We start from the raw sequence: 23732 nt of genomic DNA, 5'->3' as shown, positions 1-23732 counted from the left end.
ATTTCCAGACACTCAGTTTATAAAGGACGGGGGAGGGAACCCAATTTCCCGCCAAGTAACTCAGGGTCCAGTAGCAGGACGAACACGTGTGTGACTCCAGGCAGCAGAGGGCAGGTTCCAGCAGTGGGCGTGGCAGGACGAATGAGCCGGTAGCTCCACCCCAGAACAGACAGACTCCAGGCTGGAAAAAGAGAGGCCACACTCATACATATAGGTAAAAGCATAATAAAATATCAGTCTTCAAAGATACTTAATTTTATTCACCATCAGTGGCCCTCAGTTACTTTTTGGACAGACCAACAAGCAGAAATAGGCATGTGTCAACAGTTTCTTCTATTTATCTTAAACACACACACACACACACACACAGTGTGCAACCTATAGGGGCACCCCAGGGGAATAATGCAAACTAATTATTCACCTCTTTCCTTTCCAGGAGTGTGGGAAGAGCTATTCAATGTTGGAGATGACGTGTATGCTCTACCTGGTTCTGACATCAACTTGACCTGCCAAGCAAAGGAGAAAAACTTCTTGGTACAGATGCAGTGGTCCAAGGTCACAGATAAGAATGACATGATTGCTCTTTATCATCCCCAATATGGCCTCTACTGTGGGCAGGAGCATGCCTGTGAGTCACAAGTGGCTGCCACAAAAACTCCGAAGGGTGTAACAAATTGGACTCTGTACTTAAGGAATATCTCTTCTGCCCTGAGTGGAAAGTATGAGTGTGTCTTTACTCTGTATCCAGAAGGCATCAAGACTACAGTCTACAACCTCATTGTGGAACCCTGTGAGTATAAACTTCCCATGGAAGGATTTCTCTGCTTTCATGAACCTTTCATTCATTTAGTGAATACACAAAGACAGCAAGCACTGTCTACATTTGGTATTGAACACACAAAGACTTAGCAGAAAGAAACACTGTCTAATAAGGGAAGTAGCACTGATCAAATAATGATACAGGTAAATGTGAAGTTGTAACAGTGGTAAGTGTTAATAATAAGAACTACGATAGTTGAGAGCATAGCAGAGTCCAGGGAAATGGTCACTGAGAAACACCTAAATTGAAGAATGAGGAGTGAATAGTCACTACTGCAATTTAGAAGAAGTGGGCATTGTGAGTGATCTAGAAATAGGGTGAGGACAGCCATGGGAAATGTTTTGCAAAGTTTAAGAAAATGGGAATCTGCAAGTACAGTAGAGGCACAGTGAGGGCGAGATCATGCCAGACTTTGTTGGCTATGTTCAAGGCTATGACTTCTACATAAGAATCATAAAAAGAAATGCAATTTTTTTCAACAAGAGGTTAAGATGACATTTGTAGTTTGTGTTCATGTTATAAAGAGATGACCTGGGGGCTGGTGAGATGGCTCAGTGGGTAAGAGCACCCGACTGCTCTTCCGAAGGTCCGGAGTTCAAATCCCAGCAATCACATGGTGGCTCACAACCATCCGTAACGAGACCTGGCGCCCTCTTCTGGAGTGTCCAGTGTACTTACATATAATAAAGAGATGACCCTGGCTTCAGTAGGAGAATGTCCATACAATGGACAAGGAAAAGATGATGGGGAAAGATTAGAAGATCAATTTCGGCTGTCCAGAAGAAATGAAATGGCAGTCTGGTATATGATAGGGAACATATACATTTTACATACTGAGTATAGACTACACATGACTTGATCATAGAGTGGATGTAGGACAAGGACACTGAGTGAAGAAGGAAGACACTCAGAAGGCAACACTGGACTTTTGCTGCGCACACCTACAGAGTGGTGACAGCAGATGAAGGAAGTAGAGTGACTTTTTGACTGAATTTACAAAAGTGAGTTTGGATATTTGCTAAGAGCAGGTAAATGGGCCATTGAAGCTCCTGAACATTCAAGAGGATTCAGACTTTTCAGGTTTCAAGGGATTGCACTCATGATGGAATCCCGAATTTAAGCTCAATGCCCATTCTGCCTAGAAATGAAGTTGACTTGGACCCTGTCTTGTAAGTTCTCTGAACCTGTTTTGGAAATTATCCTGATAACATCTGGTCTACATGACCCAGTTCTAAGGTAAAATGATTTCTATTCCTATTAATGCGAACAGAGGACAATAAAAAAAACAGCAAATGGAAAGTACATTGGAAATTGAATGTTTGAAACTCAGAGGAGAATTAGCCTGGTAATGTGATTTAAAAAATAAATAAACAAAAACTAGCTCAGGAAAGGCTTGCTGCAGGAGACATGGGGCTGCCCTGATACACAGCAGGTATGGATTTCTCAACTCTCCACGTCTAACTCTTGCTGCTTTAAGACACGATGTTCAGATAATCTCAAAGTGAGGTCATATTGAACCAAATGGAGCAAAAGACAGCTTCAGATCAGTTGACAATGGCATAGGTGGTTAAAATAAAGTGAGACCTTTTTACAGCTACACTTAGCTACGAGGACTTTGGATTCAGATCATCAGCAGTGAACTGGATATGTCACTTACTACAGACATCACTGAGTCCCACTAAATAATCATTTCATGTTTCTAAGTCTTTGGTTTCTCACACAACAAATGTAGATGATCGTAGTTCCTCCTCTATGCGTACCCTTGTCTTGGTAATTAAATAAGGTAATCTGTGATTTTTTCACACTTATTATACTTTCTATCAAAAGGTATGAGTTTGGCTATAGAAATGTCTTAGCCTTTAAAAGCACTTGTTTTTCTCGCAGAGGACCTACGTTCAATTCCCAGCATCCACATGATGGCTTACAGCCAGCTATAACTCCAATTTTGGAGGACCTGATGCTTTCTTCTGGCCTGCTCAGGCACCAGGCACACATATGTATGTGTAGGCCAACATTCATATGCATAAAGTAATAAATAAATAAATATTCAATATAAGGTAGGAGTTTTGCAAATGATTGGTATTAGCAGAAGTGGTGGCAGTAGGAGTAGTGGAGTAGGAGTAGTAATACAAGGAGTAACTTTATTTTTCAGTTCTTATTAAATTAAATTTTTTTTCTTTGTAGAGTCGTCTAATTTGGATCCTCATTGGATTCGTGAGGTATTGTCAGACATTAATGCAAATATACCTTGACTTTGGATTTAGACATAGTTTTGGTATACTGTGTCAACTCCAATAGATTATGCTATCACAACTCTGAGGATCTGATCAATACTCCATTGAGAAATAGCCACATGATTGTATCTGCCATCCCTGTACCTAAAAGACTACCACCATCCATCATTTGGACATCTGGGGTCTATGCTATAAAAGAGATAATATACTATGGTTCCAATGAAGGCAAGAATGGGAAAGAAATATTATTCAGAAGTGAGTGACATTGACTTTAATAAAAGAGAGAGCAATACAGATGCTTAAGTTTGTATCCACTAAAACTGTAAATAGGTGGAGAATCAGAGCCACATTTATGTTTTCTGTGGCTGGAAAATTTCCAGTTTTCTTCCTGAGCTTTTGTTGCTGATGTTCCAGATCAGATGGGAAACAACAGTGTTAAGACAGAGTTTTACTCCTGAGTATCCAGTACAAACGGATCACAATTTATTAAAAGAGTAAAAACAGAGAAGAGAAGAAACAAAATAGGTACAAAAACTGGGACTTAAAATAGAGCTGAGGAGTTACTAGAGGAATGGAGGAAGTGTTTGTTTTCTGACATTGTGAACAAGTCCCCACCCAATGGCATGTTATCTTTCCACTGCACCCATTGTATCAAGTTCTCTGTTGAGCTTCTGCAAGACATTCGTGTTTCTAAGGCAGATGAGTAAGTGAGCTACACATATGAAGTGTAAAAAACATTTGAAGAACGTGAACAAGTGTTAACTCAAGTGATACAGGAGAGACTAGGAGACTTGGAGGTGGCGAGGTTCATCACCTCTTCCTGTTTCCTTTCTCTTGTCATTAGAGTCATTCTTCCTGGTCATTTACAAAACCAGAAGTATCTAAATCCTGTTCTCGTGTCCCCTGAGGGCTCAACGAAGAAAGACAGCTCGCTCATCCCTTTTCATAATATTTTGTCCCTCTGTATCTTAGTGTGTGCAGAAGCTGTGGATATAAATGGAAATGTGATGAATAATTAATTTGGTATTTGCTTTATTTTCATTTCAATTTAATATGTTTCTCCATGAATCAGGAGTCTTTGAGTTATTTGAAGAAACATAGCTCCCTGAGTGAATCCTTTGTTTATAATAATCTACATTTCAGAAATTTGAGTGCTACTTGGTCTATAGTTCTTCAGATAGTACTTTTTAACCTATGGGGGAAAATGTAGTTGTTACAATGAATTATAAGAGTACAGCATGGTTTGATGGTTTCCCAAATTGCCATCAAAACCTAGAGGTTGTTAATGTTATCAGAAGCAAGAGTGGTAGAGAAAGAGGTAGATAAAGACATAGCACTAATACACTCAGTAGAAGGTGGGTTTGTGTTGTAGCTCAGTGACACAGTGTCTGCCCAGCCTGGGGGAGGCACTGAGTTCCATCATCAGCATCACAAGGAAAAGCAGAGTGATGATAGCAATGCATAGGAGCTTTCTAATCTTGGAAACATAACCATGAACAATTGTAGTTGCTTGCACAGATCAAACTGGTCAATGTTCCAGCATGCATGGGGAAAGCCGGGCAAGCTCCCACTCTTGCTGATACTGACAGTTGACAGCATCTATTGGAGGAAGAGTCAGTTTTCTTTAAGATACTGGACCTTGGTACATAGATTACACTTTAGTGAATGGTCTCATGCCTATATGTAGATATGAACAGCACAAATTGGGCCCTTGGTTAGAAAAATAATTTAGAAGAGGGCACAAATGTGAGAAAGAAAGTGGGAGGCTGATAAGGGAGGTGCAGGGAATGAAAATAATTAAGACACTGTATTTTATGTGTCCATAAAATTCACAAAGACTTTTATTTAAATATTAACAAATATTGTTATATTAATATTAACAAATCATTAGTAAAATACTATTAAAAAGTAAATGAACACCGTTTCAGAACTGTAAAGAGAGAAGGATACAAAAAGGTAGAAATGTGGGCAGGCATGAAATGATGGCAGCATATGAAAACTTGTTAGTCAAGAGGTACAGCACTATGGTTCTAACTTTATCACCATTTTCCTTTTAAAATATAAAATGCCAATAAAAGAAGAAAATTCATTATTAATAAGCTATATGTGGCTAAGTTCTCTGTAAATTAATTTGTCATTTAACCTGACGATTTTCATCAATGTCTTGTGTGCAGTCTTTGTCCAGCACATAGTTTATAAGAGATATTGCTGAATACAAGGGACTCTGGGTTAGATGTGGTAATGAGGGATGCAGACAAGATGACCTGCCTGCCCTGCAGCATCGCCATGCCAAGTAGAAGGAACAGATATCAATTAAGTGTTAAACAGCAACAGTGAGGAGTTCTGGTGCAGGGAGAAAGTAGGCCCAGGTCAGAGAAGCCTAGAAAGAATGTCCTGGGGAATTCAGGAAAGGTTTCCTAGAGCCCTCCCATCCTTTGGAGCAGTTATTAACTAAGAGATGGAAGACCAAGAAATTGTCATTAGCAAACAGGCTATGTGCAGGCTCTGTGGTCCAGGAACTGCATCAACCCCGGGATTCTAAAAAGAATTATGACTAGAGCAAAAAGAATTCAGTTAAGGCCATTGAAAGCAAGGCTGGTGAACAAGATTAGTGTGGTCAAGAGCCATAGAAACTAATCGAGGTGGTTTTCTTTAACACTTTTCATTTTGCATTTCAAATATAGGGTGCTTTTTATTTGTTTGTGTTTTGTTTGCTTTAACTAAATTCTAGGGAATGAACTGAGGAAAAGCAGAAAGGATAGTGTAAGAAAGTGATATAATATCATAAATGGAAAGGAGATATTATGGTAACTCTGAGTAGAGTGGCAAAGAGATTGATGGAGAGCAATGTCTAGACAGGAGCAATGTTTAAGTAGGCCATCCATAATATCTGGTGGTATATCGCATATATGGCAATTGAAATTCAAAGCATGTTACTTTGATTTTCAGAATGTGTGACTCACTTGCTGTGTTAGGGGACACTGTAATCTGACCAGATTGTTCAGAGATCATTCAAGTTCTACATCGTATGTTTGACTTAGGCAGGAAAGTTGAGAATAACGACACGTACACAGCTGGCTATGCTGTCCCTCAGCTAGCACAGAAGCCTAAGTAAAGATACCATGTTAGTACATTTTCTGAGCATAGGGTACAACTAAATTTCTAGGTGTGAAAGAGGTAGTCTAGGTAGAGAAATCAAGTGAGAAAAGCCATGTGGTGCTTAAACTCAGAGGACAGAGACAGGAGTGGAGCGATATGACTCCACAGGACATCTAAGAGTAGATTAAAAAGCCAAACAAGAGTGAGAAGAGAGAACCAGGTCAGAGAAGCCTAGAAAGATAATTGCATTAAAGCAGCATCCATCCATCCTGACACTTCTGGGAAGGCAAGTGGTTATTGGATTGTATTTAGGAGCATGAAAGGTATTGACCACTTAGTGCAAGCTTGTGTTGGTGGCATTATGGAACAGAAAAGAAACCGGATGGAAGAAAGAACAGGGAGTGGGAGACAGGGCTGTGGGGACAGCAAGTATTGATGCAGCTTCTAGCCACTGATCCATAGCAACAGAAAGACTGCGAATGTTTGGACAAAGCTTTGTGTTGGTGTTGTAGTGTGGGTGGTTTTTAATAATTCAAGGTACCTTACTATACTCCAAAGCCAATGGGCAGGATATACTTAAAAAGAATTAACTATATCAGAGTTAGTAAGAAAATCAATTTTTCTGAGAAAACAGAAGGTCCTTAAATCCATAATATATAGGAAAACTATTCAGAAATAGAGAATGTTTTTATAATGTTTGTAACAGCATACATTATGTTTCATTTTGACATTTCATAACACATATAGTATACTCTGATCATATTCACCCACAATGCCATCTCATGTCTCCCTCCCAATCTTCTAGTATCCTTTTCTTCCCAACTAGCCTCCTTTAGACTTTCATGTCTTAACAAAACTCTTTTAAAAGTATAATAGTTGGGACGGGAAACAAGATGACTGCTTTTCAGTTCCAGGACTCCTGTTTTCCAGCAAATGTTGCCCAATATTTTAGTATTTTCTATTCCTCCAGGAACTCTAGAAGGTTGAATAAGGTAAACAGAGATGCATCCACCTAGACAATAGTCACGCAGTTCTGAATGTCAAAGAGAAAGTAGCAAATAAAATAAGTAAAACATAGAAGCATAAAAAACAAAAAAACTCATTCCCTATGGCTCACCAATAAAACAATCAAAAGGGACTCTTATCAGAAACACCAGAGGTCAGAAGACTTGTCCAAAATACTAAGATTAGCCACAGCTCACCAAGGAGTTCTATGTCTACTGAAAGTATCAATTCAATGTATAAGAACTGAAAATAATCTACCATAAGCATATTTGTCCTCTTAAATGCTCTAGTTTGAGGATAACCTCCTTACATTACAGAGGCCAGGCACCGGGAATGGATAAAGTCACTAGAGTTGGGTTCCCATGCTAACAGCACTCATAGGACATCTAGGCTACAGTCCCCAGTGTTCTCTACCCAAAGACGTGCTTTCTCAGTCAGTCTAGAATATGTAGACACCTTACATCAGTCCTCAAGAATCCTGTTCCCAGGTAGTCTACACTAACTGTTGTACTGGTCCTTAGCACACCACCACAGGCTGGCCAGTGAAAATAAAATGTATTCTCTCATTGTTCTGGACATGGGAAAGCTAAAATCAAGTCCCAGTGTGTGGTAAAATCTTTCTCCATGACCAAGGGGGCAGGCAGGTGACAGAATGAAGCGCCGAAGGTGAGAAGCCTGAGTGTTGCTATTGTTTTCGTGGAGGCAATAGAAGTTTTACAAGAAAAGTATGCTTTTTAATTTCATATCAATGTTCAGGGGTATGAAATAGCTATATTTAGCATTTTTGCCCAATTTTGCCCTTGTCTTTTATTTTCCTAATGGATCTCCTTTTTCCCTATAAGAAAAGCGAGTCTCTACTTTCTATTCATTTTCTAGACCTCTATTGTGTACCCACTAGACCTCTTGTAAGTACTCACATCCTGATAACAGTTATTAGTGAATAATCAGCACTGTAGTCATGTGTTATTTTAAACAAATTTGCAAATTATGGTTTTTAGCATTTGTGATTATATATGTATATACCATATTATTTGAATTTCTTATTTTAAAATTATTTATCTAAATATTTTTCTCGTTTGATTTGTAAAATTTCTCTCAGTGCATGAGCTCTTGTGCGTATACAGCTTCCGCTTTGTTCTAAATTTGTTTCATTCCCAGAGTGATTTTTGAAAATGATTTTCTGACTTGCATTGCCTATCTCTCACGAGTCATCTTATCTTCAGTGAACTCGTTTATCAGCCGTTGCCATTTTTCTACAGTTTATGTCGTTTTTTTTTCTTTCAACTCATTTTGAGTAATGAGGTTGTAGCTCTTATTTGTGTGTAGACATGTTGGCACTCTGCTTTTGTTGTTACATTAATGGTATTTTATCCTCTGTCCTTTTTCTCACTGTAGTTTAACAGCTCATTCTACCGCAATCATTCTTCTACTGCTTGCGTGTGTTCTTATCCTTACCATGGAAGTCAGCCCAGCTAGCTCTTCTGTTGCCTTTGCTGTGTCCAGATCCAGAGTCTGTTATCTTTGAGGTATCCCACAGTATGCTGTCGGGCTGTTGAGGTGGGCTTCCTTTCCTTTTGTCTCCCACTTTTTCTGAATTTCCTCTTTGGTTTCTCACAGTGAATCCGTCTCATTTAATCTGAATTCTCCTCTTAAGGGTTTCTACACAGCACTGAGGACATTCCACCGGCCCATCTGTCACAGCATGCGGGACCTATTCTGTTCCCCAAGAAGAAACTAGCAATATGGGGCCTGCATCTCCCTTCTCCATCTCTGCTGTTGTTCTCAGATTAGCCAGCCTGTCTGTGCAGTGATCACCCACAGGGGAGCAGATTTCTCCATTCTAAAGCTCATAGGCAACTTAGTTCACTTTCCCTTTTTTCTTTTCCAATAGTTGCTATTACCTGGTCTAGTAGTTTAGTTATAGTTTAATGTTCTTGTAGATATTTTCTAGGTGATTTTAACTTACTTTCTCTGTCCTTCTAAGTTCTATTTTAAAAGGTTGGAACCTCAAGATGGATGGACTGATTTGGGGTTAAAGCAGAAGAGTATGTCAAATTCTGAGTTGGGTTGTTAAATAATTTTGCTGTGAGTTTTCAGTGATGAGTAATTGCCCAGACTTCCCCTGGCTTGGATTTGCCATTTAAACAACGAGGACTACAGTCGGATTCTGCCTCCTTACTTCATAGGTGTCTTGAAGATGGATGAATCTCTATTCTAAACTCTTTTTTTTTTTTGGTCTCTTTGATAAAATGTACTTTGTATGCCGAGATCCATGAATCTTCCACCTTGTGTTTTGTTCCAGATACACAAGATGAACACAACCATACAATAGAAATAGAGACAAATCGGACTCTGGAAATACCATGCTTTCAAAATACCTCCTCAGAAATTCCACCTAGGTTCACCTTTTCATGGTTGGTGGTAAGCGTTGCCCTTTTCAGTGAATAACTGTAATGATCTTTAAATATTAATGAGGTGAAATGAATAGCACGTAATAATAGAGAAGAACTTGATGAGACCCAGGCATTATGCCAGGGGCTCAGGAAGGAAGTAAAGGGCACCAAGGTGTCTTCTAACTAGGCAAGCAGCGATGTATGCAATGGGACTCTGAAATTAGCTCCTAGAGGTGGATTTCTATTTCAAATGATAAACCTGACCATGACTGCAGAAAGAACAAGGTGTGATGCTGCCTCAGTGAGGAACCACTTTCAGCAGCCCCTGAGCACAGATGTTTGTTTTACAAATAACATTTATAGAGATATAGACCCCATTTCCCAGAACCTGCATTGCCACAATCCTGCATTGCTTTAATCAAGAAATGCAAAACCAATTCAATGCTTACAAAATACAAGAAGAGGAGGAGTCCGGAGAGATAGCTCAGCAGTTGAGTGCTTACTGCTCTATCAGAGGGCACTAATAGACACACAAGGGACCCAACTCACCGCTGTCTTCTGACCCCCATAAGTGCCTACATACACATACAGAAACACACACACACACAAATATCTTGCTTAAAAACACATCTGTGTATGGGAGAAACAGGCTTCGGAGAGGCTCGTTACTATTCAACTCTCTTACTAAGGCAGTGGCTACAAGAAAATAGAGACCATGACCTTTAGAAACCACTACAAGAAGTTAGAATAGGGACTTTTAAAAGTTTCATGTATTTATTTAATTGGGGGACGTGTGAAGCCAGAGAACAACATTCAGGACTCAGTTCTCTTCTTCCACCCTATCGTCCCAGGAACAGATCTCAGGCCACCTTTTTACCATCTTCATACTAAGTGGGTGGTCACTACATGTGTGCTGTTTGGTTGGTTAATGAGAGCCAGCTCATTATGTGTCAGATATTAAATAACTTATAAGCCTCCTTTATCTAGCAGTGTCCTTCAAGGAAACTTGGAAGGTGGTATAAACATTTTGTATTGATCCCGTACAGACATTTAGAACAAATGAGGGCCAGGGAGGACGTGAGCTACCTAGAGCAAGAGGCTAAGTCTAAACCATCAGCAGACCCTCAAGCCAATCTGTCATTTTAAAAACAGATTGTAATAATGACAAATTGGGAGATCCCTTTGAAAGAATCCTTCCTACAAAGGGAATACCGTGTTGACAATATGCTGTTCCCACTGTGCACTCTCCTTTTAAATGTCAAAACCTGTTTGCCTTGCTGACCTATAGCCATGCCCTAACTACAAATGGCTCCAGAATTTACTAAGTCTGGTGTGAAAACATCTAATGTCCCTATATTAAGAAATAGAGGCTTCCACAGATCTTCATTGCTGAATGTCTTCAGAGGTGACACGGATTCTCACAAACAGGAAATAATGTGGCTTTAAGTAAAAGGGTAAGGAGCAGAAATGATGAAGATAAGCTCAGCCGGGCAGGAACCTGCTGTGCTGAGCCCCGAAACTCTGTGGAGCTGCAATGAAAGGCCTCCTGCCCGGAGTGTTTCATTAAACCCTAAGAACGGTTCTGCAGATCAAAATGACCCAAGTCCCCAGAAAATAAAAGTCATGTTGTTGTGCATGTGAAATTCTAAAATCCAATTAACTCAGTTGGAAACCTCATGGGGGAAGTTATTATTAGGATTCTCAATATCTTTGGAAAATGTACTTGTTGTGTGTACATGGTCTCATGGTCAGCTGTGTAAAGTGGAGCAGAGCCTTCGCTTTAGGGGAGTTATATTTCAGGACTGTACTACACTGAAGTCAATAGGCATCAGATACAGTGAATCTAACATTCAGCAGCGGTCACAGGATAATTCAGTTACCTAAGAAAGCACAAGTGGACTTGTGAGCATCTATGTGAACAGTGGAGTGATATATAAGAAATCAAGGACTATGTGGGTATAGTTGGGATATGGGTGGGTAGATAAATGGCAAATGCTAATTTTGCTACTTAATTCCTAGGACACATACCAGCATCAGGGAAATCCTTCAGGCTTATTCTGGGAGTTTCTAAATACATTCTAATATTCTGTTTTCATTACAAACTATCATCCTGTGATTTCCCACAGTATAAATTTTAATTCAATCCAATAAACAGATGTGACTCTGATTTGAGTGTTAGAACCCACAGGGATACAGATTATATTAGACATATTTTCTATCATGTCATGTGTTTTTAATAAAATGCAAAAAAGAATAGGAGTATTCAGGGAAAACAATTTATCAGATAATTCCAGAAAAGCTTTTTGAAAAGTTATGTTGGATCACATAATAGAAGACAATTTATAGCAAAAGACAGACACATGCTATAACAAGACCCTGGTAGTCATACATTACAAATTAGTAGTATACACTGGAGAATATCTTAGGAAACATGTGATCCCACAGTCAATGAACTAAACAGAGATCCTTCACCACTGCTTATGACCTCACAGTGGCTTGTGGTTGCCTGCTTAAGACTTGTAGAAGACCAAGGAAGCCAGCATTCTGGCATGGAACAGGAGATGCTTAGAATCCTATACCCCTAACTGAAGAGCTTCGGACAGCTAAAAGCTTCTGCGTAAATGGGAAGTTGGTTCTCTTTAAGGGTCTGACTTCTGGTAGCTTTACCTCCATCCAGGGATGGCCCCACACCTGGTAGTCCAGGAACAGCGCAAATTGGATGCAATGGATTGTTTTTTAAAAAACACAGAGGGGATACAAGGTTGGGGGTGTGAAGAGGTGAAGATGGGTCTGGGAGCATTTAGGGAGAGGAGTTGTGGTGAATATGATCAAAGTACTTGTTTGAAATCTTTGAAATAATAAAATATATTTTAAAATCAATAAAAACAGAAAGAGGACGGTCTAAATACTTATAAATATACCCATAGATTAAACAGCTTTTACTGCTCACGAGAGAAGCTTCTTTTTGCCATAGAGGCAGAACAACTAGCACCAATTATAAATGACTATGAACTGCCCGGTCATAAATGGGACATCTCTATCATACCAACTCCCCACAAGGCTCTGGGAGAATTATGGAATAAGGGCAGAAAGACTGTTGTAAAAGTTAGAGAAGTAAAAAGACTTCTGTGAGATAGTGACTTCTGCATATGATATGACAGGGCCATTGCACCTACAAAATCACAATAGCTGCAGGTGACTGCACAAGGCATCCTCAAGATCAAGCCAGTCAACATTCTGCATGGATGGGAAATGAGTTAATGTGTCCCCACTCCCAAGTGAACAGCTATTGGCAGTTGATGACTTCTGGGAGAGGGTTGATGGGTTTTCTTCCGGGATGTGGTCCCGATAGGTTGCCCATGCTCTAAAGGGCATTAAAGGACATCCCTATGCCCATGTATATATAGGCAGTACTAGAATTCATGAGTTATAAAGAAGGAAAAGGAAGGAGACAGTAAAGGAGAAGGAGGAGGAAGAGAGAAGATGAAGAAGAACAAGAATGAGAAGAAAGAATAAGAAGGAGGAGGAAAGAGAAGAAGGAGAAGCAGAAGAGGTAGAAGCAGCAGAAATAGAAGCAGAACAAGGAAGGAGGAAGAGAAGGAGGAAAAAAAGAGGTAGGTGTGAGGGACAGGATGGAGGGAGGGAGAGGAGACATTGCATCTGAGAGGTAGAAGAGGGGTAGATACAATCAAAATACACAGTCTACATATATGAAATTCCCAAAGAATATGTGTGATTGGATATGATCAAAATACACAGTCTACATATATGAAATTCTCAAAGAATAAATAAAAAGTTAAAAGAGGTTCAGATATTTCTACTTCAAATCATGAAGGGGGAACAGGACATTTAATATTGTTTGTTTCATCATAGTTTTCTTTAGTTTTTTGCACTGTTTTATAATCAGGGAAGGAGCAATGGTTTCAAATACACATATTGTGATTTAGAAAACAACATCTTCCCTCTTACCTGGTGGCAGCTGATCGGCATTGTCCTGCGTCTTATCAAAATACAAAGGACAGACAAGCCAAGTATGGTAGTGCACGCCTTTAGTCCCAGCACTTGGGAAGCAGAGGCAGGCAGATCTATTATAAGTTCAAGGTCATCCTGACCTACCAAGCAAGTTTTAGGACAGACAGCCAGGGCTACAAAGGGTTAACAGCTAGTGGTGGTTAGAGATATACTCATCCTTGCTCCTGAAAATAAAAGTAAGGAGTGTTGCAAGCAGCCTGCTTTGACAGTGCTGCCGGGTTTGACCGTGCTGGCAGGGTGGAGAGTACGTGGAGAAAATGTGAAGTAGACTGGAGATAGAGAAGCAGGAATCACTACGGTCAGCAATGACCATGAAAGAGCTCAGAGCACACAGCACCTGCCGGGTGTCTGCTCAATGCAGCCCAATGAAGCCAACCAGAGACAAGAAAGAACCACTAAATGTAACAGCACCAACGGCTCTGCAGAACTGGAAACCCTCATCCCACTACAAAAACCGACAGGCCTCAGCACTAATTGCAAACGAAAGGAGTATGTAGCAACAATGTTCCATGATTCAAAATGACCTATCTAGTCTCCACCAGACAAATTTTGTTACCAGTTTGTACATAATTTAAATAAATATTCACATCCCTTCTTGGAGCCTTGAATTTTTTTAAAACTTTTTTCTTGTGAAGTATTCATCTCAAACAGACTGCAAGCAGATAAAGCAAAGATAGTCCTCTACCTCTTGTAAGGTTTTACATAGGAAATTCACTAACAGCATGGGGGTTTAGAGAAACTGGTATGTTTAAGTCCTTACCGGTTGTGCAACTTAAGGGCTAAATTTAGGGTGAGATGTGGAAGGCCCTTATCCATGAAAGCCACATTCAAGAATGCAACACAAGTCAGAAATTGTGGAGCACCACGCGCGTGGGAAATAAAGAGGTGGGAGACCCGAGTTCTGCCAGAGCTCAGGTAGACCTCTGTGGGACCCCACGGAGCGTCGGGCCTCACAGGCTGCACAACCCCACTCCAGGGGATAGGGAAGGCACAATCTCAGCTCGAACTCCCACAGACCCGCTGAGTACTATGGGAGAGCCGGTTTTGGGGTCCTGGGTCATTGTCTACCTGACTGATAGTCACAGGATTATGGAGCTCAGGAGTTGATGTGGTGTCAGGCGCTTGTGTATGGGAGCATAGCTTAAGGTTTGGTCTCTTGTAGATTTTTCTACTGGGTCTCCCGCGTTTTGACCAGAACACAGACTGACTTTCACGGTCCAACAAGCAATCAATACAAATATTTTAATACAATATTTTAAAAGTAATATAAGGAAAGCTCATGGTGAACAGTATCAAACTTTTAAATAAAGTCCCACCGTTGGTTATTTGCTGTGAGATCTCATTATATTTATATTACCGGAGGAATAGTATGCTCCAGACAACCTGTGCTTCTTGAGTCTTTGAGGTCATCGTGAACCTGGTGGTGGGTTAACAAAGGCGGGGTAAACAGAGCTGTGCATGGCTTTATAACTCTCATAGTCCACTGTGTGTTACTGTCACAGAGCACCTGAGCCTGGGGAGTTGATGAAGAACAGAGACTTATTTTCTCACAATTCTGTAAGGCAAGAAATCCAAAACTCAAGGTGCATGGTTTAGGGACTGGACCCTCTGCTTCAGAGACGGTTGTGTGAGTGCGGTTCTCCAGATGATGACTGTGCCCCTACATGACAGAAGAGTGCAAGGGGGGAGGACAGGAAATCTACTCCCACAAACACCATTTTGTTTATATGCTTGCTTTGGGTGTGACCTTTTCTGTTTGGTTGCAGTTTTGGTAGTGTTGGCAGTGACCTATATTCTAGACTCTTCAAGGTCTCATTCCTGTGGGAAGAGATTTCATGGGCCCAGTGTCTCCATCTGGGCAGCACTTTCAACACTGTGACTCTGGGAAGAAGATTTAGAGGTACAGGAACGAAACCATATTAACCATAGCAATAACCCTCCAAACTTCCCATTTACATGGGTACAACATAAATGTTCATAAAAACCACAGAGTGTTTGTGGGTACAACTAGGGAGGAGTGAATTTAGTGGCCAGCTATTAAGTGTGTGGACTATATAGCTAGTTAGATTTATACTGCATATTAAAACATTTTAAAGGTTTATCAAGATGTAAACCCATAAAGTTTTTGAAGTATTTATTAACATTTTTTAAAGGTAGATATTTTTTTCTCTGAAAAACAGAAAGAAAAAAAAAGTAGAAATAAAGGCTGTCTGTGTGTGGTCCCCTGCCAGTCTGCCTGCAGAGCAGGTCAACTGAGATTGTTTATACTCAATAGGAGTTGAAATATGCTGTATATTGAAGGCCACCACAGATGGGTCAGTATAACATAAGGCCCTAACAACCAGCATCCTGCCCTGATTTCTGTATAAAGTCTTTCTGGAATTTGTCCTAAATTTCTCATTCTAGATATGCCCAAAGTTTTATATATTTTTAAATTATTTAGTGGTTCAGATTTGTTCTGTATCTATAGTCCTGAGGCATGATTTTCCTTGCTTCTGAGCATCGATGCTTTAAAATCCTTTGATATGACGACCTTCTTATTCTCCGTTGCTGCGGGAAAGTTAATTTACTGAAGACTGAAGTAAGGGATAGGCTTAAATAAACTTTGCAGTGCTTAGAACATAGAGTGCACAAAATAGATTAAAGCATACCAAGTGGTTATCCAGTACCAAGTGGTCATCCTGAAAACATGCATATAAGCAACATTCTATAAAATGAGCAGAGTGTATGTATGCATCTTGGAATATATATAATATAATATATATGTAATATGAACATATATTTGTGTAACAATAATTAAAATAGAGGCCATGAATTGGAAATAACAAGGAAGGGTATATGGGAGGCTTTGGAGGGAGGAAAGGGAAGAGAAAAGTGATGTAATTATATTACAATCCAAACCAAAAGAGAAATAGCAGTTTAAAAGTAAAAAGCTGTAGTAATAAGAATTTAACCTTTTAGCTGTAGTCACAGTGTGATTACTGCATTGGGCCCTCTCCTAGCTTTAGATAAAGGGTGGTTTCTCTGAACTACATTTACTTCCCCATTGGCTCTGTGATGCAAATGCCGGTTTTGGCCACTGGAGACTCTACAATCCCTCAGGATTTCCTTCTGGCACAGGCCTCAGGGCACATTGTAGCTGAATTCCACCTTTAAAAAACAAAGCTATCCTCTCCCTCTGCAACTGCCAAATGCCAAGGGAAAGCAAATAAAACAGAAACCTGTTAAATACATTGCTATATATAGTTGCATGGTATTTTTATGAATCGAAGTATCAGAGCAAGTCCTACCTTGATTTATAATAAAAGCAAAAGCATTTTCATACCATTCTCCATCTTGTGTATACCCTGTGCCTCTAACAATGTGACAGAAGGAAATGTCCTTTGCAAATAGAAAACCCACATGGTGAAACAAGCTAGAGCATCTCTTTAAAATAACTTACTAAATTTATTCTTTAACGATTTTATACATGTACACAATGCATGGTAGTTATCCTTACACACTCGACCCTTCTTATTTCCCTCCCACCCGGTCAACCCTCTCCTTACACAAGATCCATTCCCATATTCATGTCTTTTTGCTTTAGTTTCTGACCCACTAAGTTTAACAAGCACTATCAGTGTGATTTTTTGTCTGGCTCATGAATGGTTGCACAAATAAAGACATCTACTACCGTTCCATCAAAATCTATCAGTAGTCAACAGTTCAGTAGGGCGGGATTGGGCCTGTTGACTCTCTTTCTGATTCATGATTGACAGTTCAAAGGCCAAGAACATTTTCTTTCTATTTTCGAGAGTATAATGTCATTACGTAACTTGCCTCTTCCTTTTCCTCCCTCCAACCCCCAGCCCCATATATTCCTCCTTGTTCATTTTCAAATTTGTGGCCTCTTTTTTCATTAATTGCTTTGTGTTTGTGAGCCTATCTATTTTATTGCTGAGCTGTCTCTCCAGCCTTCTTTTTATGTTGCTTGATGTTACATGTGTACGTTTGTTTTCAGGGCTAGCCGTTTGGTATTGGATATCCAATCAGTATGCTCTTCCTTGGAGAAGATGATTTTTCTCATTCTTAGAGTTCCTTAGTTTCCCGTAGTTCTTTATGTAGGTTTGAGGCGTTGTCCTCTTCCCTGCCCACCCTGCCCTGCCTATTCTTGTTGTCCTCGTTCAACTCATGTGTAGGCAATCATTTGTCCCTATACTCACAGATAAGTATAGTTTTCACACCTCATGAAAGAAACTTCTCCTTGTAACAGAGACAAATGTAGAAAGCCACAGCCAATCAAAATGCAGAGTTGTAGAATGCAGTTCCAATGTACACATCTACTAAGGACTCCAGACCTAAGCCTCAGGGAACATTGCAGAATAAGGGACAGAAAGTCAGCTGTGAGACTGTGTCTCTTAGTAATGTTAGAAGCTATTCCCATTAAAGTCTCTCCAAGAACATTTCGAACTACAAAATCATTATAAAACCAGCTGTAAGAAGTACCTTGTGCTGACGGCCCTGCAGGGGGAGCCAACTTCCTTAACTATTACCTTCAGATCTGTGGTGTTGAGGGGAAAGACTTCTACTTCATTCTGTGGGTACTCAGGGCTCTCCTATCTTGGGGATATATTCTCCCTTTGCTCTTCTTCAAAAGGAAGATGACACCTACTCTCCAAAGACTGCTTTATGAAGCTGTAGAAGTGCATAGCTTGTTTCAGGGGGGGAAAGGTTTATGCAGGCTGAAGTTCTTTGCAAGAAACCCTAGAGTTTCATTGGTATATGACACAGATAATAAACTCAGCCAGATTCAGCCAAATAGTTGGGGTTTATATAAGAACTGCTATTTAGTAGACTGGAAATTTCTATATAATTACTCTAATAAATCTGCCTGTGCCAAATTCACTCACCAACCTTGATTCTCCTTCTACCCCGAATCTAGCATTTTTAAACTAGAGGTTCCAAGTCACAGAGGGTTGCTTTCATTATTTTATATCTTCTCGAATGCATTTCTCTTCTCCTTCCTCCCGTTAGTTTCCCCCATTGCCCCTGTGCATAATGACATATCTGGAAAGTTTAGAGTTAGACCAATGAAAGTCACATTAATGTTTAAATCCCACTTCTTATGAGTTCCCTTCATGTGCAAGACTCTAAAAATGTTGCTTTCCTGCATTCTTTACTCTGTTGCCTCTCCTTCTTCCCTCTCCTGATTCTGTATTTCTCAGAGAATTCTGGGAAGAGAAGATAATGTGGAAATATGAAGTTGTCATAAAAGTCTAATTATCACAACCCCAGTAGTGTCCCTAGCACATCTTTTAATTTTTGATGTATTCATTTCTTATACTTTACAACCCAACTGCAGTTTCCCCTCCTTCCTCTCCTCCCAGTTTTTCACCTATACATCTACCGCCCCATCCGATCGATCAAAGGGGAGGAGCGGATCCCCAGCGCATCTTGGCAGTGAGATCTCAGAATTTCTTAAATGAGCACTGGGGTCTGCTATTAGTACTCTCTCCTGCCATGAAAGCAAGGCCCGTTTAGAACATGTTTCTATTTGTGCTAGGAGAGGATGAGAGTGAAGTTTATTAAAGTGTAAGCACAGCAATACTTCCTCTAGTTGCGTACTCAATCTCTCCCCATTTTAACTCATGCTTAACCCATTTTAAAGTCCCTGTTGCTCTTCCAGAGGGAATGATACATTGGGTATCTCATACCAGCTCTCGTTCCAGTGAATTTGATGCCTTCTTTGGGCTTCCCTAAGAATCTGCCCTCATGAGCGCCTACACACAGACACGAATGCGCATAATTTGAAACAAATAAGTAGTGTTAACAAAGCAGTCAGTTGAAAGGCACATTGACACATTCTGTGTTCTATAACTGAGTGCTGTTTTTCTCTCCAGGAGAAAGATGGAGTAGAAGAAGTTCTCTTCACCCACGGTCACCACATCAACAATTCCACATCATTTAAAGGCAGAATCAGGCTGGGTGAAGACTATGGACTCCACCTCTCCCCAGTCCAAATCCAAGACGATGGCAGGACATTCTCTTGCCATCTGACTGTCAGTCCTCTCAAAGCCTGGAAGATGTCCACCACAGTCAAGGTTTTTGGTAAGGAGTTTGTCCTATGATCTCTTTGCCACCTTTGTGTCAATGCCTCTGGCCATGCTCTTCTCATGAGAGGAGCCCCCACTCCCACCCTGGCCCCAGCCTGGAAAGCAACCACACAGGGTAACTCCTGAAATTCTGTTTGCCTTAATTCCTATCATTCTCATTGAGGGTGGGAACAAGGGTGGAAGGCTAAAGAATAATTATTCAGCTAATAGAATAAGCCACCAGAAAACCACATATAGGTCAGCTTCCCTGGTGGCCTCTACCTTGTTTGCAGGCGTAATGTTTCCCAAGGGTACCAGAAATCTCTTTAATTATAACTGCCAACGTCTAATTGCTTGGCTGTCTAATTATCTGAGTTATTTTCTGGTGCAAAGTGTAATAAGGCCACGACGAGAAAAAGAAGCTGATAAATACAGCCAGAGAAACTGCAGGAGGCACCAGTGCCATCCTGCCAAGATCCACTTGGGTGAGAGGCCACCACAGGCTTCTGATAGTGGAGCCTGCAGACTCTGTGACCTGATCCTAGTGCCACTGACCTGGGAAGTCCACCACAACCTCATTCAGAGTGTAGACACACTGTAGGGTGCGATCTGAAGAAAAAAAAATATAAGCTCTGTATTTTGTTCCCTGGTACAAGAAAACATTACTAAACAGGCTTTGGCTAGTTTTTCATTTTGGTAACCTTGACCTGTAGTTTTTAAAGTTGTTCTAAAGAAGGGCAAAGAGAAAAGCAGCCATGTGGATGGGCAACCAATTGGTTTTTTGTTTGTTTGGTTTTTTGTTTGTTTTGTTTAATGAGGTAAACTAAGAGAAAATAAACTTTATACAACCTAAGGGCACAGGCTGCTAGATTTCTCCTCAATTTTCAAAATGACAGAGCAGGCAAAGTAAAATAAAATACAAAACCTTTTTGTTGTTGTTGCTTTTGTTCATTGCATTGCTTTATTGCATTAGTGGTCAGAAAACATGGTCAGTGGACGAAAACATAAAGTCCTTTATAAAGACAGAAACAGCTGGGACATGATTTGTTTCGGGAGGAGTTCAGTGCAGAGAGCTTTTCTTCCATGCCTCATTGTCTCCTTGCACACACAGGTCCCCCCCCCCCCCCCCCGCCTTTCTCCCCTCCTCCCCTTCCTTTTCTGCTGCACCACCCTTCTCTCCCACGTCTCCTCAGGGGATGGGCTAGATAGTCATCATCCATCACCATCGGTTTCCCATGAAGACTTGAGAACAGGCTGCTCCTTGCTGTTGTTGGATCAATAACACCTTTGGTTCAATTCCAGGGTGTGACAGTCTTAGCACAAACACAAAACCAACTCATCTGGCCTTACTCTTGGCAAGCCAGTGAGGGCAGGCATCCAGGCTGTGGGAAGAAATATGCATTTTAAGTCAGGCGAGGTCTTTGTGCCACAGCATGCTCTAATTGCCTTGTCAACGTACATACCATGGCTGTGAGTCTTTACCGCCCTCAGATGTCTTCATATTGGTCCAGGAGATGGGAAACATATATTCTTACTTCTCACATTTAACATGTCCTCTGCATCTACATCCCTCTGTCTGAACTTCTTCTGCACTTCTTTAAACTCTTTTTTTTTTTGGAGGGGGGGGTGCTTAGAACTATGGAACTCTGCTTGCTTATTTTGCAATTTCGCTTCAACTGTGTAGTGGAATTCTTTAGTAAATACACGGAGTTTGTGGATGTGCTATAAGCTGCAAAGGAGATTTGGGTAAGACTTTGCTGTACCTCTGATGGTACATTTATTTAGGTTGTGGGTATGGGAAACTGATTCAGGAGAATAGCGAGTTTGAGCCCTTTATACAGAGTGAAAACTGTCAGTCAATGGATAATAGAAAGTAAATAAAACCTGCTTTTCATTCAGTAGGGTTTTCCTACATCAAAAAAGCCAAAACCAAATTTAAAAACTTTTAAGTGGTGAATGTGTCCCCAATCCACCCATCATGCACTCCACCACCTAGTTTTTCTTCCCAAGCCATCTCTGGCTCATCTGTTCTTTCTGTAGAGTGCAGACCAGAGGCTGGGTGTCCCTTTGCATCAACCACCAACTCACTGCTGAGGCTTTGCTTGCTCTCTCCTGCTCAGAACCTGGAAATTTAAATATTTAGAGCTCATAGCTACGCCCAGGACTTTTAAGGTCCCTCCCTCGAACCCCCTCTCCCCCCGCAGTGCCTTAATTCTATTTACATTTGTTTCTTATAAGAACTCAGAAATATCCTTTTCTCCATCAAATTCAGGACTGTGTCTTGGTTTGGATTCCCCCAGGGGAGGAAAAAAGAGCAAAAGAAGGCATCGAGTTAAATTAACTTATGTGTAGACAGGCAGTGGTGGTGCATGCCTTTAATCCCAGCACTTGGGAGGCAGAGGCAGGCGGATTTCTGAATTCGAGGCCAGCCTGGTCTACAAAGTGAGTTCCAGGACAACCAGGGCTATACAGANAAACCCTGTCTCAAAAAAAAAAAAAAAAAAATATGTGTGATGGGATCCCGGTGCAGAAGTGAAGGAATAGAGAGGGGCTCCCACTCCTAGATAATTCCCAAGATGATATCTGCAACTGGAATCTGTTTGCAAAGGAAAAATTGTTTTTTCCCAGTGAACTCTCACTGGCTGTATTATCCACAATTAAGGGCAGGACCCCAAGCCCAGCAGTAGCTGGACAGTACAAAACAAACTCAATGGTTGGTATCTTTGAAGACTTCTTTTCTCATATTAGTTTGATTTGGGCATTGGAGGGGGGTTATTACTGGTCTTTTGTTTGTATATTTCAGTTTCTGATTTTGTGTTTTTGTGGCTGTGCCTGTGTGTTATTGTTTTTGTTTTGTTTTGCTTTGTTTTTTAGTTTGGGTTATTTGTTTTGTTCATCTGACTGTTTTCTAAAGGAAGAGAATAAAAGGCTGTGGAGTTAGGTGGGTAGGATCTGAGGGGTTGAGGGAGGGAAAATATGATCAGGACATGGTGTAAAATAAAGTTAACTCCAATTAAGTTATATGTGGACACTAGAAATAGTCCTAATAATGATTTGCAAAGTCACCCTAGAGACACCGCACAGGGGAGAAACCTGAGCCCAAGAGGGGAAGGAGGATAATGTATGTGCATAATCAAACCTGTTACTTCTTCAAGCCTAAAGATCAGTCTTGTGGAGAGCTCTGAACCATGGCACAGAACACATATCAGGTGAAGTGGTAAAAAACTGGGTAAAAACACTTACACACAAACCCAGTGGCCCGAGTTTGATTGCCAGAATGCAAGGTGGAAAGAAGAGATTCAAACTCCCAAAAGTGATCCTCGATCACCATGGTCCTCATGAGCAATCTCTCTCTCTCTCTCTCTCTCTCTCTCTCTCTCTCTCTCTCTCTCTCTCTCACACACACACACACACACACACACACACATTATATTAATCCTATTTGATGTCTCAAATGCAGGGCAATGAAGCCAGGATATTTTTCCCCTGACTTCCCATTGTTTCATTATCTCCTTCTTCCTTCCCTCCTCATATTCTCAATGAATCCAGAGGCAAGGGATCATAAATAGGCACAGCAGCAGCTTTCGGCAACTAGAAGTCAATGCTAAGCAGGCAGGTGAACCACCTGGGACAAAGGATGGCAACAGTCTTTCAAGAGGTTCATAGAAGGCTGGGTCTGCGGCTGTAACAAGAGCAAGCTTGAAGGTGCTTCATCAGTCTTCAGCATCCATGTGCAGAGCTCTGGTGATGAAGACCTTGAGGAACTTGCCATTTTTAGCATGGCAACAAAACAATCTCCTGATATTTGTTAGTGCCACGCAAGCCAAACAGCAATCAAGAGTGTCTCTGATTCCCTTCAGGGTTGTAGAAGTGAAACACTTCCTTCCTGCACACGCATCTCTTTATCCCAGTGGGTTTCTTTCCTCTCTTCCACTCTATGCTAGCTGCCCCTTCTCAGACTTTTGAAAAGGCAATGGTAACTACTCTTCCCATCCATGAAAACACTAAATCTGTATGTATTTTGTGTACCATGGAACGCTTACACACACACACACACACACACACACACACACACACA

General features: G+C 40.7%; 1 protein-coding gene across 1 annotated transcript in view; it reads left to right on the top strand.

Moving 5' to 3' along the window:
* Cd96 (CD96 molecule) overlaps positions 1–23732 on the top strand; it is an 84632-nt gene that overhangs the window by 4226 nt on the left and 56674 nt on the right. The window contains exons 2-4 of the mRNA XM_021184939.2: positions 437–790; positions 9461–9579; positions 19463–19670. Of these exons, the coding sequence (XP_021040598.1) occupies positions 437–790; positions 9461–9579; positions 19463–19670 (681 nt within the window). The remainder of the gene's footprint in view (positions 1–436; positions 791–9460; positions 9580–19462; positions 19671–23732) is intronic.

This window comes from Mus caroli, chromosome 16, assembly GCF_900094665.2.
Source record: "Mus caroli chromosome 16, CAROLI_EIJ_v1.1, whole genome shotgun sequence".
Lineage (NCBI taxonomy): Eukaryota > Metazoa > Chordata > Mammalia > Rodentia > Muridae > Mus > Mus caroli.
This window is presented reverse-complemented; position numbering and strand designations above follow the sequence as displayed.